The following is a 19,084-nucleotide window of genomic DNA, read 5'->3' on the forward strand; positions in this document are numbered from 1 at the left end:
AGACATTAATAATGACATTCAAGACAGGGCTAGATCTCAAGGGACCTGAGAATCAAGTCCCCAACTGGCTGGGTAAGATTGTACTGGTCTTCTATAAGATGAAGGAGAAGGACCAAGCTTTTTTTTTTTCTCCTGTTCCCAACCCCCAATAGATATGGGATTCCCATCATGAGCCCTTTCCACCACCCCAACCCTCAGTTTTAACTGGGAGTTCTCCCCCTCCTAAGGATACTCTGCTCTTCCCAAGTTCCAAGGGTAAGAAAATTCGTACAAGGAATGATATAATGAGGGTCTGACGAGGTCACATACCAAGTGTTTAAAAATCGTTTATTATGCAAAATGTTAACTTTTATAAAAAGTTTAATATACATCGCATGATTACAGAAAGTCACCTTCCTGCAAAAAGGTACAAAAAAAGCTATATACTCTATTATAGAGTTCACAATCAGGGCAACAGAGCCTTTCTCCAGGGAGACCAGAAGACAGCTCTAACGCCGCCGTGAAGCAGCCACTCCCCCTCCTCCAGCCCTCCACTCCGAGAAGACAGTCTTTAAAACTTGGGGTGGGGTGGGGGCAGGGTGACGTTGCTCAGCTGGTGACCAGCGCTAGCTCTGGCTCTTCAGGCCACCCAAGTTCACAGTCCTTTGCTCCCGGGCGCCAGGTCCAGCCTCAAGGCAGGGGTTTGGGGAAGTAAAGTGGGCAGGGCGAGGTTGGGGCTCATCCATGCCCTTGAGCTTCCGGCCGGAGAGGGTCCCCGGGTCCCAGGCGGAACGGGCGCCAGCACCTGCGTTCTGGGCGGGGGAGGAAAGAAGAGCAGGGAGCCGTCAGTTTCCGCCGAGCGCGCCGAGGCGGGGGCCGTCCGCAGACTGGCCGGCGCCAGGGAGGAAACTTGGTCTCTACCTCCAGCTGATAACTCCGCGCCCCACACTGCCCCCACCTAGTTGGCGCCAAAAGACCACTGGCGGAGCTACCACCACCCCTCCCTCCTTGGAAGGGGACTAAGAAAGGCACAGCCGCATTTTCGGTTCCAATCAGAAAAGGATTTCATCTAGCCGGACCTGCATCCACTTTCCGGATCTTTGGCCTCCGGGGAGGGCAGGGGCAATGTCCATTTAAGTCCGAAAAGAAGCAGTTACATGGAAAATGGTTCTGTCATTCATTTGAAGTGACCATGGACAAGTCATTTGTCCCTCTGGCCTCGGTTCCTCTAAACCGAGGGAAGGGATTCCAACCCCGGGATTTGCAGTGTAACCCTCCCCAGGAGGGATCCTCACCTGGAGGTGCCGGGACGGCCGGGTCAGTGACAGAAGCTCCTGTTGTCGTTGGAGATCACAAGCTCCGGAGCAAGCTCAGCTGTCTGAGGAAGGAGGAGAGAGTTATGCAAGGAACTCGCGATGCTCTGGAGGACTCGCAGCATCCCAGCCCCTCCGCACAACCCTATCCAGCCCCGGCTCCCACACGCACCTGGATGGGGAGATGCGGACCGTCTGGGGGTCCAGGGGCCGGCTCAGCCAGAACCACCTGGAGATCGAGGATATAGTCGATGACGCGCTGCAGGATTTCCACCTGGCTAAGCTGAGTGCCCCTCGGGACTCCAGGCACCAGTTCTCGCAGGCGCGAGTAGCAGTGGTTCATGTCGTCCAGGAGGCTCAGCGGCTCCTCCGCAGCTGGGCTCTTGCCGCGGCCCCGCGCGATAGCCAGACTGCGTTCAGACAGGCAGCAGACCGCCTCGTAGCAGCCGCGCACAGGGCTCAGCGCCTTCATGTTGAAGAATGAAGCTAAAGAGGCAAAACGACCAAGCAACCACTAGCGCAGCTTCCAATGCTCGCAGGCACGCCGCTGCCGGCTCTTATAGAGCCTGACCAGAAGCCACGCCCCTTTGCTCAAAGCAGCTTTCCCGCCACGCCTTCGCCGGCCCTGGGCCCCGCCTCTCCCAACCCTGGGCCCCGCCCCTCCCAACCCTGGGCGTCCACAGCCGGCTTAAATTGCTAACAGGCTTCCTCCCGCTGGTCTGACGCCGAAGACCGCGGAGCCGCGGATTCAAAGAATGAGGAAGCGCTGATACTAGGGAGAGGCGGGCCTCTTCGCCAGCAAGGACTTAAAAAATCACTTAAAACCATTAACTTTAAGAATTTGCCTTTTCCTGGCAGTGCCCCAGATCTTTGAGCTCCCCTGCCCCCTGCTAGTCCACCCTTAGCCCAACACTGGTTCGAACCCACAGCTCCTCCGAGGTCATAAATCCCTGAACAGCCAAGCTTTTTTTTTTTTTAAGCAAAAGATTTTTCAGGGGAAACTTGTAAGGAATTAGTGCCGCCTTGTTCCCCAATTTGCTGTTCGTCTGACCTCCAGACTCACTGGCGTCAGGAATTATCTTGTGACCAGAGGGGAAAAAAATTAATTGCGGTGAAGCTGAGGTTACAATGAAGAAAACAGATTTGGGCTAGGCGCTGAGATTGCAGGAGGAGGAGGGGAAGGGGGTTTGAGCAAAGAACACTATTTATTTGAGCAACAGGGGGAAAGGAGAAAGCTGCCTGAAGCCATACTTTTTGCGTGGGGAAAGAAAAGAACTCAGACGTTTGCTGCATAAACTCCATAAAGAACCCAGTATATGCCCAGTTGTGCTTTGGAAGTGAGTTTGATTAAAATTTTGGGCAGCGTTTCAAAGGTGGGGAACCAGAGGGAGCAATTTCTAAAAAACCTTTTTTAGGAGACCCTTCCTTATTGGGTCGGCAAATCTCTCTTAACTCTTGGTGTCCCCTCTTTCCACACACTACTGTGCAGAAAACAATGTTAATTTCGTGACTCTTTTGTCTGTCCCTTTTCTGATATGGAAGGGCAGCCACCTGGACTTGATTATTCTCAGCCCTGCTGAAGTAGCTCCAGCTCTATCTAAGAGACCAGGAAAGGGACCAGCAGGCAGGCAAGCTGAATCCTGTATTCCAACAGGACATTGTGCTCAGTATTCTTTGCTTGTCTTCTTGTCACCTCCCAGGATATTTGGGAATATGCTGTCCCAAGATGCTGGGTTCCATCATGGAAATGACCAAGTGGGATTCTCCCAGTGATTGCTTTCTTAATCAATTTCTTGGTAAATATTTATAAAGTGACTTCCCATAGACCAGTGGCTCCTGCTTCTCAAGAATCTCACAATTTGGGGAGACAAGATTAACACAGGAAACAATTAAGAGTTCAATAGTGTGTGGTACTGATTAACAGGACAATGGGAGCTCTGAACTGGGTGAGTCTCAAAGTAGTTACAGTGGAGCCCGGCTCAGTGATACACGCAACTGTAATCCCAGCAATTTGGGAAGCTGAGGCAAGAGGATAGAAAGTTCCAAGCCAGCCTCAGCAGCTTGGCCAGACCCTGTCTCAAAATAAAAAAATAAAAAAAAGGATTGGATTGGGGATGATGTAGCTCAGGGTAGAATGTACGTGAGTTCAATCCCTAGTACCAAAAAAAAAAAAAAAATTTAGTGGAAAGTCCGGACACTGGACTTGGAATTGGAAACCCTGGGTTGAACATGCCAGCTCTGTCAATCATTGGTCATGAAATCGGGTACCCTGGCTTTAGTTGCCTTGTGAGGACAATGAGGAGATGGTGCTAAGTGATTATTTTACATTCTTTCTGACCCTAGAAGTCTTAAGGTTTGTAAAACTGGGAAGGCAGGTGTGGGTAGGCAAAGGGCCCAGAGAGGTGATGTAAAACATGCCCAGTACCATACACAAGTAATAGTAGAGCCAGTTTTGAAGTCTTGTTCTTTTCCATCACACCACGGATTCTGAAAGAGGTCTTCCAAAAATTTCTTCTTGGAATATCAATGTTTTCAAGAAGAGCCATTTCAATATAAGAAAGAAAAGGGAAAGAAACCTGTGGGTAGATAAATCAGTCTCCATATGCTATAGGAGTTGAGTGCCAGCCATTTGGTCACAGGAAGGGAAGATAGTGGCTCTCGAGACTCCTGGATGACCAGACAGAAGATCCTTTCTTTTTCTGTCATGCAGATTTCTGTGGTTGGTGCAAAACTGTCATGCCAGGAGGTTCTAGAAAAATCATGGTCTTCAGAATCAGTCAGACTTATGTTGAAATTCTTATTATTCCCTTTTACTGTGTTAACTTTGGCTAAGTCATCTCTGTGTACCTCAGTTTTCCTCTCTATAAAATGGAACTAATCACACTGACCTCATTCACTCCACAAATGACTATTAAATGCCTTTTCTCTGCAAGGGGCTTGCCTTATTCCTTCTGTCAGATCCCTGGGTTTCTCTGGTGCCTAGGGGCCTAGCATGGAGCCTGGTGTGTGGTGGTACTGAGCCACCCAAATTCTCCCTTCTTTTCCCTCCATTATTACTGCTGAAGCCTCAGGCTTGTACAGCGGTTAATGATTCGCAAAGCATCTTCACATTTATTATTTCCCAGGATGCTTCCAGGCTGAAATGCCCCTGGGCAGTGTGACATAAGACAGAAGGATGCGGTGGGATTAGCAAGCGGAATTCTGTCCCGTCTGTGCCAATAACTTGCCCTGAGACAAATTTCTTTTCTTCCTGGGCCTTCTTTTGCTGGTGGGGGGAAGCAAATGAACTTCAAGGGTCTTCTCCAATCTATGATTCTAATTCTGAAAGAAGCGGGTTAACGGCTGGATTGAGAGCGCTCAATAGTTGAAACCCAAAGACTTCTCTCCCTACCAGCAGCCTGGACGGCCTCGCTGAGCCTTCTGCAACTTGTTTAGCGGTGGCGGGGCCTCAGCCTCTTATTCCAAATGCCTCTGAACTTTCTGTTCCCAGTTCTGCTCCTTTTACCAGCTTTTTCCCCCCTCTTGCATTTTTTATTTTTATGAAAGGATGTCATTAAGGCTTTTGTCTGCGCTGTTTTTGTTTCAGAACTTTTCTCACAATCCTATTTTTTGTTGAGGAATCCGCTCCTTTGCCCAGCTGTGGGTCCCGGTCCCACAGCTGTGTTGATCTAAGACTCAGCCCCAGACAGCCTGGCGCCAGGGTGGGACGTCATGCGTTCACACAGGGATGCGTGTCCCAGGCAACCTTTCCTCGGGCAGTCACCGGCCGGCGACTGCCTCTCCCACCAATGAGCGCCCGACACCCGAGAAAGGGGCGTGGTCTGCACCGCCCCAACCCGCGAGCGGCTTGTGAATTGCAGATGCTGAGAACTTGATAAGGTTCCTTGAATTGGGGCCCTTTAAAGTCTTTCCCCCTTTCTCTTTTAGTTCTTTCTTTGCTTTCTTTTGTTTATTCCTTTTCTTTCCATCCTCTTCCTTTATCTATATAGGTATATATTTTTTCTTTTTCCTTTTTTTTTTTCTCTTTTTAACTATCTCCTCCCAGTGTCAGGAATCATTTTGTAAGCATTTCCAGGAACTGAATCTTCCTCTGCCAATTTTTTTTTTTTTTTTTTTTAAAGAAAGAAAAGAGAAAGAAAAAAAATTCACTGATGTACTCTGATTTTTTTTTTTTTTTTTTTTTTTTGAGGAGTTGGCAGAACAATTAGGCTGTACCGTTTGTCTTTATATTTTTAAAACGTGGTCGTACTGGGATCTTTGAGCTGTTAATTTCAAAGTCAAAGTAATGATGATGAGGATTGCAGATGTCTTTTTGCCTAGGCTAGGCTTCTATCAATTTTGCTATCTTTTCTCCACTTGCATTATGGCCTTGGGGATCATGGGGATCAAGGGAACTTTAGAAACTTGACCAGGATAACTGGAGATGTCAGTGACTGACCTGTGGTCAACATTCACACCTCCTCTTCCTTTGACTCCCTGGTCACACCACCTCCTAAACTCTCCTTAGCATGAGGGCTGTCGCTGGGGTCTCAGAACATTCACAGATGCTGGGTTTCCTTTTTCCTTTATATGATTTATTTATTGTTTTGGTACCAGGGATTGAACCCAGGGACACTTAACCACAACCCGCACCCCCAGCCCTTTTTATGTTTTATTTTGACTTGCTAAGTTACTTAGGGCCTTGCTAAATTGCTGAGACTGGCTTTGAACTTGTGATCCTCCTGCCTCAGCCTCCTGAGTCGCTGGGATTTCAGGCATGCACCACAGTGCCTGGTAGATGTTAGGTTTCCGTTAGCGTACCTATTTGCTCACAAGATGCCTATAAAGATGTGCTGAAGATTTGACAACCAGGAATACCTTCTCCCCAGGGTTAGTTTGGACCCCAAAGTACAGCTTGAGACTCGGGTGAGACTCGGGTGATACAAAGAAAGCACAGGAGATTTTAAATCAAGACCAGGCTTAAATCTTTGCTACCAAGGGGTGACTGAGCTACCAGGCCCAAATCCCAGACTACCCCAGCATGGATCCATCTACCTCACAGCTGGGAGGATCCCAAGGGACAAGGGATGGAAAGTGCTATAGGAACCAAGAAGTTATTTTTATGTGATGCAGCTCCTGTTGAGTGGGATAGGAGATGCCAGGATCCAGCTGAGGCTGCTCTCAGGAATGTGGGCAATACTGAGAAGGTAGTGTGGGAACACAGGGACCTAAGACAAGAGGCCTTTTACTTTATGATTATTCATTTTTTGTTTTTGGTACTGGGAATGCAGCCTAGGGATGCTCTACCACAACAACATACTCCCAGCCCTTTTCTATTTTTTTTTTTTTTTTTTTTTAATTTTGAGACAGGCTGTTGCCAGGTTGCCAAGGCTGACCTTGAACTTGTGATTCTCCTGCCTCAGCCTCCCAAGCCACTGGGATTATAGGTGTGGACACCTAGCTAAGACATAAGTCCTTACAGGTGTGGGGACTTCAGCTGTTTTCAAGATGAACTATTCTATAGCTTATAAGCACTCAGCTTTTATTATTAATATCATCATCGTCGTTTATTGAGTCCCGTTTGCTCAGACCTGTTTCCCTTCCTTCTCACTTGGGTGTTTGTTTGCAGTTCTGGGGATAGAACCTAAGGCCTCTACGACCTGGCTACACCCCTTGCCCTAGGTTTTCTCACCTGATGGACCAGAAGACAGAGGCTCAGAAAGGCGAATGTGTTTGTCCAGGGTCACATAGCTAGGAAGTGGCAGATCCAAGGTTTGCAACCAGGTGTGTCTGTCTCCAAAGCTTTTGTCCTTCTGCACCTTTGCTTCTCCTTCTACTCTTCCAAAGGACCTCCTGGAAGGTAGCTCGGATCTCAGAGGGTTTCATTCTGTCAGACAGAAAAAAGTAAGGGTGAACTATTAGGTAGCAGGCAATGAGGGTTTGGGGATGTAACAGGGAAACGTTTTCTATGCAGAGACTCAGAAAGCATAGGAAATTTCTTGGCTCTTTCAAGCTGCCTGTGCTTCAGGAGACATTTATTCTGTTTTTGTTGTTGTTGTTATTGTTTGTTTGTTTTTGTTTTGCACTGAGGATTAAACAGAGGGCCTTGCACATGCTAAGCACACAGTGTGCCATTGAGCTATACCCCACAGTGTTTTAAAGTACAGAATGACTACTCTTATTTTGGGGAGGACTAGGGATTAAACCCAGAGGTTATGACTGAGTCACATCCCCAGCTTTTTTTTTTTTTTTTTTTGAGACAGAGTCTCACCAACTTGCTGAGCATCTCACCAAGTTGCTGAGGCTGGCCTTGAGCTTGGGATCCTCCTGCCTCAGCCTCCCAGGCATGCACTGTCGTGTCCAGCCCAGAATGATTACTCTTGTGTATTGGAGTCAGCTTTGGAATTGAGTTCCCTCTTCTCTCCCTTTTCCAACCCAGAGCCAGCCGAGCTCCGTCCAGCCACACTACCCTGAAGTTAACTAACCCCTTACTTCACCAGGTAGGCTGTGACCGTGGATGTCCAAGGGCCAGCTTTGCCTCTGAAGTAGAGGGGTGGGTACCCATGACAAGCAAGAAAGGAGTTATTTCCTGAGGATCTGCTCTGTGCTGGGTGTATTATCAATTCTACCTTGTATAATCTGCCCTCAAGTTTTTGGGGATTGACATTATTATGATCATTTTTCTAGAGAAAGATACTAAAGTTCAAAGAGATTTTTCCACATGGCTGCTAGGGAAAAAAGTCCAATGATTAGGATTTGAACCTGTAGCTCAAACACTATGCAAAGACTGAGACAGACATTCAGGCTGCAGTGTCCAGACAAAAAGGGACAGTTCCCTCACCTTAGCACTTCTGGGTTGAAGACAGACAAGGACAGCCATTGCCTCATTTCTCTATTAGGAAGAAGTTTGGAACTTCAAGATTTTGGAGAACACTGGTAGGTTATGAAGGATTTAAACTCTGATTTAATAAATAGCAAAAGAAAAAAAAAAGAATATATTGCAAAAGTTTTACTGTTTCCAAATTGCTTTCATTTGAGATTTCATTGAACATCTCAGGACCTCCCAAAGCTCACCTGCTTTGTGATCAAGTTATACTTGTCCCTCTGGTCTCCGTGTCTCTCACAGTACGTGCTACAGACTGGCCATTTAGTAAAGATGGACTGATTTAAGTTCCATTGCAGTAATCACTTCTGGGATGTCACCACTTAGGGGATTTAAAATACAGATGTAGGGCTGGGGTTGAGTGCTTGCCTCTCAGGGGCAAGGCCCTGGGTTTGGGCCCCAGTATTGAAAAAGTAAATAAAAATTAAAATAGGCGTGGTGGTGCATGCCTCTAATATCAGCTACTCTGAAGGCTGAGGCAGAAGGAACGAAAGTTTGGGGCCAGCCTGGGCAACTTAGCAAGACCTTGTTTCCAAATAAAAAATAAAAAGGGCTAGGGATGTAGCTCAGTGGTTCTTTGCCCTGGGTTCAATCCATAGTGCTGGGGGGAGAGGGGGCACTGAATAAAAGTAAAAAATCCAAATGCAGGTCGTGCTGAAAACTCTGTGACCCTGGGTACCATGTGCTTTCTTACAGACAGATGCCCACAGCTGGATCAGTGCCCCCTCAGATGGGAGTTCAGGAAAGGCCTTGGAGAGATGATGGGGTTCAAGGGCAGAAACGATGGAAGGCCAAAAAAGGCCTTGAAGAGTCGTGTCCACTCTGCCCAAATATTGTCTTGTCTTGGCCTGGATCCCAGCAGCAGTTCACATGCTGCCAAGGGAGTAAGGCTGGGAGGGGAGAGGGGTGATTGGCCTGGGGAGTGAGCTGGAGTTGCCAGAGAGGAGAGCTCTCCTAACCCCAAAAAGGCCAGAGCTCTGCAGCAAGCTGGAAATGCAGGGGTGCCAGAAGGCAGAGGCAGGGACACAGCGCCCTGGGAGCCTCCTGCTGGATAGAATTGTCCCTGAGCTTGATCACTACAGAGGCCCGAGTGTCAGCAGGCCCATGCAGGATAACTTTACTGAGTGCTAACCATGAACGGGGCATTTTACATGTAATTATTTCTCTCAATCCTCATATTGACTGATACTCAGAGAGGTTGAGGTAACTTGCCCAAGGTCACACAGCTGTTTGGAGGCAGGACAGGGGTGTCAACTAGAGGGAGGAAAGGTCTTCACACATCGCGGGTGGAGGAGACAGGAAACTCATTTGGAATTCATCGTGCTTCACAGAACCTTGCGGTGTCAGGCAGCGTGTGTGCGTTTTCTTCAGCTCTGTGGCGTGGGACCCTCCTTGAGAGCAGTGTGCCTCGCTCCCGGGGGGCTGCAGCCCGCTTCACTGTGCGCTGTCTCGGGTGCGGTGAGCGCCACCGCGTCACAGGGCCGCTCCTGGGCGTGCGGCCTTCTCGCTCCGCGCCCACCTCGTTATAAGCCCGTCTTCCCGCAGCCTCCGGGCCAGGTGCAGGACAGGGCCGAGAACAATGGTCTGGAGCGCCGGGTGGCCTTTCCGCCTCACCCGCGACCCTCCCCGCCGGCACCCCGCGCCCCGGCTGCCCCCACTCTGGCCGCCCGACCTCCCGCCCTCGCGCCACCGACCTTTGCGGTGGCGGGCGGCGCCCCGGCGGCCCCACCTCGGCCGGCCCGAGCCCCCGCCCGCCCGCCGGCCACCCCCGCCCGGCGGTCCCCGCGGTCCCCGGCGGTCCCCGGCGCGCAGCTGCGGGACACAATCGCCGGCCCCGCCCCGCCCCCCGCGCAGCCCCTCGCTCCACAAAAGCCGCTTTCTTTCCCCGCCGCAGATTAAAGACCCAGAGGGGGTGAAAAATAGCTTCTCCAGCCGCCGGCGGGGGAGGGGCGGGAAAGCCGGGGCTTTGGGGACGCTTTGATGGCGACTGTGTGGGAAACCCGGAGGAATGTGGCCGCGCCGACGGCCCCGGCGGCCGGGCGCCGGGAGGAGGGTCGGTCCCCGGGGAGCCCCGGACCGCGCGCCCCCTGCGGTCCCCGCGGGCCGAGGGTCTCCGCCCCTGGCCTCGGCCCCTCCTGCTCCTCGGCCGGTTTCCCGAATCCCCGTTTCTCCGTCTGCCTCCGGCTCTCCCTCGGGATCCTCGGCGGCTGCGCGAGCCCCCTCTTCTCCTCCATCTCCCTTTCCCACGTCGGCGCCCGTCCTTGCTCTCCTTGGGTCTCGATCTGGCTGTCTACGTCCCTTTCTCTTTGTCGGACGGTCTCTGTGGCTCTTTGTTTCCTGCCTCTTTCTTGGTGGCCCCTTCTCAGTCTCCTCCTGTGGCTTCCTGGGTCGCTTCAGAGGGATAATGGATTTAGCACCGACTCTCCTGCCTCCTTGGAGAGGGCTGGGAAGAGGGGACCCCGGGTCAGGGCAGTTTGCTCACACCCCCCCACACACACCCCACGTGTGAGCACAGATGTGAGCCCAGCACGAAGTTCTAGCACCCAGGACCACGGCGGGGAGACTTGGGGAGACCTGGTCAGCTAGGTCGAAATAGCATGGGATAGGGACTCTTGAAGGCCTCCAAGGGTTGAGAATTACTTTCAGATCAGTTTAAGTCTCTGAAAGGAATTCCTGGCCCAGGACCGGATGGTGGCCTTGGGACCCTGATGGGAAATGGGTAGGCCCCCTCCCCTCTAGTCCTTGGAACCGGCGTGGGGGAGGAAGGGGTTGTCAAGACAAAGGGCTTCCAGGTGGCCAAGGGCGGAGATCTTCCACGTAAAGACCGGGAGGTACTGGGGGAAGGCTGAACCTGGAATCCCGGAAACCCAGCTTTTTGCACTTGGCTCTGCCACTTGGTGACACACCAGTGCAAATTCCCTCTCCTTGCCGAGCATCATTTTCCCCACCTGTAAAATGAGATGTTTGTTTACATCAGTGGTCCTCCGCCTTTAATTCCACCCACAGATCCCAAGGTCCGGTTTATTCCAAATGTAGTGCTTATATTAATCAATCTGCTTTCTCATTTTGTTATTCATGAAAGACAAGCATTCAGTCGGGGTTTCTGATTAGCATGGTTCCTTACCCTGCAAAGCTGGTCTGATTCAAAGAGCTAAGACACCCCAGACAGACCAGAGATATCCCAACCCTGGCTGATGACACCCCCAAAGCTTTTGAGGTTTTCCTAGTCTGGGCAGCAAGATCCCATGGGAAAACACAGGTTTTTGGGAGTTAGACAAGTTGGGTTTAGGTCCTGAGTCGACCAATGTCCAGCTCTGACCTTGGGGAGGTGACAACCTCCTTCCTTTTCCTTATCTGTAAAGAGGAGATATTCATAATGTCCATCCCCCAGGATTATGGTGAGCACTGAATCAGATAACAGAAATGTAAGCATACGAGCAACAACAGGTGTTGGCGAGGATGTGGGGAGAAAGGTACACTCTTACATTGCTGGTGGGGCTGCAAATTAGTGCAGCCACTCTGGAAAGCAGTGTGGAGATTCCTTAGAAAACTCGGAATGGACCCTCCATTTGACCCAACTATCCCACTCCTTGGCCTATACCCAAAGGACTTAAAATCAGCATACTACAGAGACACAGCCACATCAATGTTCATAGCTGCTCAATTCACAATAGCCAGACTGTGGAACCAACCTAGATGCCCTTCAATTGATGAGTGGATAAAGAAACTGTGGTATATATATACAATGGAATATTACTCAGCCATAAAGAATGATAAAATTATGGCATTTGCAGGCAAATGGATGAAATTGGAGAATATCATGCTAAGTGAGATAAGCCAATCTCAAAAAGCCAAGGGACGAATGATATCGCTAATAAGTGGAGGATGACACATAATGGGGGGGAGGGAAGGGTTAGTGTTAGGGTTAGAGTTAGGGTTAGGGAGGGGGGCAAGTATGGAGGAAGGAAGGACTGTATAGAGGGTAAAGAGGGGTGGGAGGGGTGGGGGGAAGGGAAAAAATAACAGAATGAATCAAACAACATTACTCTATGTAAATTTATGATTACACAAATGGTATGCCTTTGTGCCATGTACAAACAGAGAAACAACATGAATCCCATTTGTTTACAATAAAAAAAAATAAATTAAAAAAAAAAAAAAAAAAAGAAATGTAAGCAACAGGTGCTCAGTAAATAGTAACTTATGATTCCCAGGCTCTTACACCAAAGCTGCCCAATGCAAGCTGGATGGGCAGAAGCAAGGGGGTGGGATGGACACTCGCCAAGACTGGATAAGTAGGTGGAGGTGGGATGTCTGGAGAATTTTGAATGCTGGACTAAAGAGCGTAAAGCCTGTGAGTATGTAGGGTAGGAGGGAGAAGGTGGTCATATAAGTCATTCTGGGTCTAAAACTTACCTGACACTATTGAAACCTCCATTAGTACTAGCTGTGATTCACTGAGGATATACTGTGACCAGACACTGTGCTGAACACTTTAATTTTCTCATTTATTTCTCTCAATAACCTTCACACGTGGCTGATAGGAATGTAAAACTTTGGAGAACATTTTGGCAATGTTTTAAAAAGTGAAATCTAACCGGGCATGGTGGTGCACACTTGTAATCTCAGTGACTGAGACAGAAGGTTTGCAAGTTTCAGGCCTACCTCGGTGACTTAGTGAGAACCTCAGCAATTTAGAGGGACCCTATATCAAAATAAAAAAATAAAAAGGGTTGGGGATGTGACTCAGTGGTAAAGCACCCCTGGGTTCAATCCCCAGTATCCTCTCAAAAATAAATAAATAATAAAAGTTTAAACATAAGATTGACATACCATCCAGCAATCTTCCTGCCAGGCATTTACCCAAGAGAAAGGAAAACCTGTCTACCCAAAGACTGGAACAGGGAAGTTCATAGCAGCATTGTTTGTAATGACTAAAAAGTGGAAATGGCTCAAATGATCATCAGTGGATGACTGGATCAACAAACTATGGGCTAGACAATGGAACAGTATTCAGCCATTAAAAGGAATGACTGCTAAAATATGTCATGGCGGGTGGGTGGACTTCACAAATACGCAAAGTGGAAGGAGCGAGACACAAAGGACCTCGTAATATACAGTTCCATTTATGTGAAATTCCCATAAAAGGCAAAACCTAGAGAGACAGGAAGTGGATTGGTGGTTGCCTAGTGCTGGCAGGACAGCGGCGTGATTGCTAATGGGTACAGGGTTTGTGTGGGGATGATGAAAATATCCTCAAATTGATGTGGCAATGGTTGCATAACTCTGCAAATATGCTAAAAATCATTGAATTGTGTACTTATAGTGTGTATGTTTTATGGTATGTAAATTATACTCATTAAAACTCTTAAAAAGAAAGAAAGAGGGGCTGGATTGTGGCTCAGTGGTGGAGCACTTGCCTAGCATGTGTGAGGCACTGGGTTCGATTCTCAGCACCACATATAAATAAATAAAATAAAGATCCACTGACAACTAAAAAAAATTTATAAAAAAAGGAAGGAAGAAAAGGTCAGGCACAGTGACCTGTCTGAAGTCCCAGCTACGTGGTAGACTGAGGCAGGAGGATGGCTTGGGCCTAGGAGTTTGTGCCCAGCGAGAGCCTGTCTCCAGAAAAAAAGAATTCTCCCAACAATTTTCAAGAGAGACACCATCACCACTGAGATGCTGTGGGCATTTCCGCAAGGTGACACCACTGGCCTCAAACCTGCAAACGTGCCCCTGACCTCGGTTCTCCTTCCGGGGCATCGCTAGGCCATGTCCTCTGTCTCTCACCTCACCAGTTTGGTGCCATCCATGTTTTCAGGTCACATCACCTGCTTCTTAGAGGTGAGGGTCAGTCAGGGGAGGCGGCAGAGGACCTGGGCTAGAGTCGGGAGGCTGGGAAAGCCTCATGGGAAAGCTCAGGCCACAGCTGGGCCATGGTCATCTGCGGCAAGCTCTAGGCTGACACCCCCTCCCCAACACTGTCTCTCTCCCAAGGGAGAGAGGAAATTGGCTCCAAAACTGAGGCCAGAATGTAAACCAGAGTCTTGACCTGACCCCCACCCTGCAATCCTCTGAATCTGGGACTGTGAAGGGGAGGGGCTGATCCCAAGCCAAACTAACCAAGGAGAACCAGCTGCCCTGTTACTTATCATGATTCCATAGGACAGGGCAAGTTGAAAACCCTGGGATTTGGAGTCTTGAACACCTAGTTCAAGCCCTGCTTTCTGTCTCCAAACTCAAGCACCATCTCCAAGCCTGGATTTCCTTTTCTTTGAAATGGAGGCAATGACTCTCCCCTTAGAGGGTGCATGCAAGGATTTGAGGGGCCAGAAGTTAAATTTACTTAATCTTAGATCACCTTTATTATGCCTTCAGTCATTAGGGTTTTAATAATTTCCCCACTCAAAATAAGAAAATAGTTAATATGAAGAGTTGGTATTGATGGGCACTCATCTTGTACTATTTCAAGATTTTTACACACATTAACTCATTAATCTTAATAACAACCCTATGGAGTAAGTGTTATTATTTCTCCCATTTTACAGCTGAGGAAACTGAGACTCAATCTTTAATGTGTTGCTCAACGCCAAGGTCAAATTACATAGAAAGCACAGGTTCACTGACTCCAGAGCCTTAGCCTTGTACCATTCAAAATGAATGAGAGGGCTGGGATTGTGGCTCAGTGGTAGAGCGCTTGCCTAGTGAGGCCCTGGGTTCGATTCTCAGCACCGCATATACATAAAATAAAGGTCCATTGACAACTAAAAAAATATTTCTTAAAAAAAAAATGAATATGAACAGAACTCAAGTAAACATGAGCCTGGCTTATTCAAGTTCTGCTGTTTGAGGACAAGGAGAAACAGCCATGGTTTAGCTGACAGGTGACTGGTCCAGAGTAACTGGCCAAAACTGTGAACATTTCAGCATTTCTAAGATCATCCTGCAATGAGGGCACACAGGTACCCTGTTCATGGAGGTGTGGCAGAGTCACCATGACAACTGCATTCATTTTCCCCTCTAATGTAAACTACTGTATGTTAAAATATTTTAAATGAATAAAAATATTTCAATTACATATTTTACTTCTTTCTTTTTCTCTTTTCTTCTTTTTTGCAGTGCTGAGAATCAAACCCAAGGCCTATCACATGCCAGGCAAATGCTCTACCCAACCCCAATTTAATGCTTAAATACATTATACTTTCATTTGGCTCAAAATTAAAACAAAACAAAACATAAAAAGACATATGGTAAAAAACCTCCTTCACAAGCCCCTCCACCCCCAGCTGCCAATCCTCTCCTCAAAGCCCCTCTTGCTCCTTTGAGGGGAGGGAGAGAAGTTACCAAGGATGTGCTTGGTTTGTTCTGAAGGCACAGGACATAAAGCCCACCTCACTCTGGTCTGTTTCTTCAGGTTGACCTCAGTCTGATTTCCTGCACCCTTTGATGCACGGCTGCTTCCTACAGGTGATGGTTGGTCCCTCAGGGAGATGGTTGGTCCCTTCTCCCTGGTAACTTTCCCCTGAGGCACCCCTGCCGTGCTCCTGGCCAGCTCCCTCCCACCTGCAGGCCCTGCTGGTTCCTCCTCCCCCCAGAGCCTGCGGAGCCTGTAAATGCCAGAGAATCTCCTTACTTCACCTGGCTGATGGGGTGGAGGGGACCCAGAGGTCACACCTGAGTGACTTCAGGTCACATCTAACCCATAAGGGTTCTCTCCCTTCCTTTCTCTTCTTCTTCCTGTTCCCTTCCCCTCCCTTTCTGTCTCTCTTTTTTTCTTTCTTCTTGTCTGCATAGTGATTTCAAAATTGGAAAGTTCACCTGAAATTCAGATTGCTCAGGTTCATCTGACATACTGCACACCAGATCTCATGAACCCACGTTCATGCACAGCAACATCAGCCTGAGCTGAGCAGCCGCTGGCCCTGCACAGGAGCCCGCACTCTCTGGGTTGACAGGGTCCCCGTGGCTCCCTGTGGGTTCATGTGTAGCAGCATAGTAACCCCCCCAACTGTCTTCACCCTGGCCTTGGAAACTGCACGTTATGTTACATGGCAAGTGGGAACTGAGGTTGCAGGTGGGGTTAGGTTTGCTAACCATCTGACCTTAATATAGTGAGTTTACCCAGAGTTTTCTGCATGGGTCTAATGTGATCACAATCCTTAAAGGCAGAAGAAGAGAGTTTGAGAAATAGGGGAAACTGGGAAACAGAGTCAGAGCAATGCCACTTTGCTGGTTTTCAAATGGAATAAGGATCCAAGGAACATGGGAGCCCCTAGAAGCTGGGAAAGGCAGGAAACAGATTCTAACCAGAGCTCCCAGCAAGGAACACGGCCCTGGACACCTGAATTTCAGCCCAGGAAGAACAGCTTGGACTCCTAGTCCACAGGATTTGGTTTGTGGACATTTGTGAGCGCCAATGGAAAACGGATGCCATGGATAGAGGTCTCCTAGGTCTTCAGGTGGGGTTAGGGTACATCCGGGTACATGTTTGGCATTGAGTGCTCCGGAAATGCACAGAACGCTTTCATGAATAGCGTCCAAGGTGGGTCCCAGGCAAAGTGGAGTTGGGGCGGCTCTGGCTTTGGCTCTTCCTCCCCTGCCCTCCTCACAGTGCTCTGCCTGGGCTCCTTCAGGAGGCCCTGGTGCTGGCCAAGAGAACCGTGCAGGGGTACTAGGACCTCAGGGCCGCAACCGGGATCGCTCAGAAAATTGGCTGTTCTAGTCGCCAGTGGAGGACTCTGACCTCTGGCCACCATGGTCACGATTAGAGGATGGAAGTAGAAAAGCAGGGAATTGGCCCAGTCTGGGTAAAAGGCCATCAGAACGGAAGGTGAGAGGGTCCAATGCAGGTCAGAGGTGGGTACAAGGCCAGGCAGGGCAGGGGTTGGTCCAGACTGGAGGCCTGCTAGAGGTGGTGCTGGCTGGTGTAGGCGTGACTGATGATCTGGGATGGTTGAGGGCCACTGTGTACCTACGGGTGCTGCTCTAAGCCTGCCTCTGGACAACAGCTAAGCCTGACAGCTCGGACTCAACTTCCACCCATTACAACCCGCAGTCAGCCTCTGAGGAAGCCGGAAACGAATCCATCCTGAGCTGTTACTAAGGACTGACAGGGGCTTGCCAAGGAGGGCCATGTATCTGGGGAGCCATCCTTATCTAGCAGAATCAGACGTGGCTGAGCCATGGGACACTGAGGCCTGACTCCCAGGAACTGGCAGCCGTGGAGGCCTGTCCCAGATCTCCAGGGAGTATGTGGTGCTGTGTGGGAGTGGTTCCCTGTTTGGTTATGTGATAGTTTCCCTGAGCAAATTGACTCCCCTTACTCCCCCCCATTCTGTTCATCACAGATGAAGCCCCTCCCGGTCCGGCCCCTTTTCCCGTGTGGCTATAAATAAAGGAGATTTGGGCTGCTCCATGTTGTTAGAAGCCAGATCTGGTGTGTCCCGACCCATCACGCCCCCTCTCTTTTGAAGAGTATGGGCTCTTGTTGTTTGTTGATTAGATAAATTTATGGGTAATTGGTTGATTTATAGCCAACAGCATCTTCTGGCAGTCAACCCTTTTCTCATCCATGTGGGACATGGCGAAACCCCCACAGTATAATAGTTTATGTCACTTTCACCTAAAAAGATGAGGTCACCTTTAAGGTCACAGGGTCTTAGGTCAAGGGACATGGGATGCCATGTGGATGTGTCTTACTTGCTCACAGGTCCCTATGTCCCTAGAAGGTCTGCTGGTTCCCAGACCCTGTGCCCTCAGATGTCCTTAGAATGTTTTCTTGGACTTTCATGACAGTTCTTCCATTTATTTTCGTTGTATCCTGGGTTGGCTTTATTTTTTATTTTTATTTCTGTTATTTTTCAGATTTATTGAATACTCACTATGTACCAGGCACTGTTTTAAGTGTTTTATAGGGATTAACTTATTGAATGATTATAAAAAGTACTGAAAGAAGTACTGAAAGCTCCATTTTGTAGATGAGGAAACCGAGACACGGAGAGATTAACTTGCTCCTGACCACTTAGCTAGTGAATGGCATTTTCTGAACTGAGGTTTCCTTGATATTTAAATTGAGATGTGGATTAGTGCCCTCCACGCAGGGCTTCTCAGCCCTGGCTCTGCTGACACTCTTCGAGTGGGGGGGTCGTCCTGTGCCATCTGATGTTTTGCAGTGTTCTTGATCTCTGTCCACAAGGTGTCAGTTAGCGTCGAAGCCATGATAAACTAAAATATCTCCAGACCTTGCCATATGTCCTGTGGGGGCAACATCAAACCTGTTTGAAAACTGCTGGGGAGGATTAAATGAGCTAATACATGTTAAATGCCCAGTGCATTTCCTGCCCACCTTCTAGACCTATCCTCCCATCCCTTTTCTTCCTGTGCCCCCAGAGCAACTCTTTCTGTTCCTCTGCTAATTTTCAAAATGTGCTCCCCTAAATCGAGGTGGGGGCTTGGGAGTTTCCTGCACACCCAAAGCTGGCTTCTGGAGTCAACCCTGATTCTAGTCCTATCACTCCCCCTGACGGGCTGCAGGACCCCTGTCCCTTCTTGAGACTTAGTTTCCCCATGTGTACAATGAGGGGGGTGAGCTAGAAGTTTTCCAAAAGGTTTCTCCTTGCTGCAGAAATCTGTGATTCTGTGATTGGGTGATTCATACCAAATACAAACAAATTCCCCTCACAAAGTCCAAATTCTTCCAGCGACTTAGTCATTCCAGGGTTTGAACTTTCTCGCAAAAACCATTTGAAAAATTCTTCCAGCTTTAAAAAAAAAAAAAAAAGCTATTAAAAGAAAGTAAAAGTTTCAAAACCAAATCCTAAGCAAACAAACCTGAAAACAATACACACACACACACACACACACACACACACACACACACACCACACAAGGTAGCGCTGAGAACAGGATATGAAACCTTGCAGGCCAG

The 19,084-nt window shown here is 48.8% G+C and overlaps 1 protein-coding gene across 1 annotated transcript; it reads right to left on the bottom strand.

The window, feature by feature from the left end:
• Window positions 1-308: 308 nt before the first annotated feature.
• ID3 (inhibitor of DNA binding 3) lies at window positions 309-1,831 on the bottom strand. The gene is made up of 3 exons (XM_079101097.1): window positions 1,465-1,831; window positions 1,275-1,357; window positions 309-791 (listed from the first exon to the last, which is right to left on the bottom strand). Exons 1-2 carry the CDS (start codon window positions 1,762-1,764, stop codon window positions 1,298-1,300), a joined length of 360 nt encoding a protein of 119 aa, XP_078957223.1. The 5' UTR covers window positions 1,765-1,831; the 3' UTR covers window positions 309-791; window positions 1,275-1,297.
• Between the last annotated feature and the right edge of the window lie 17,253 nt (window positions 1,832-19,084).

This window comes from Sciurus vulgaris, assembly GCF_902686455.1.
Source record: "Sciurus vulgaris genome assembly, chromosome: 1".
In the NCBI taxonomy this organism is placed as follows: domain Eukaryota; kingdom Metazoa; phylum Chordata; class Mammalia; order Rodentia; family Sciuridae; genus Sciurus; species Sciurus vulgaris.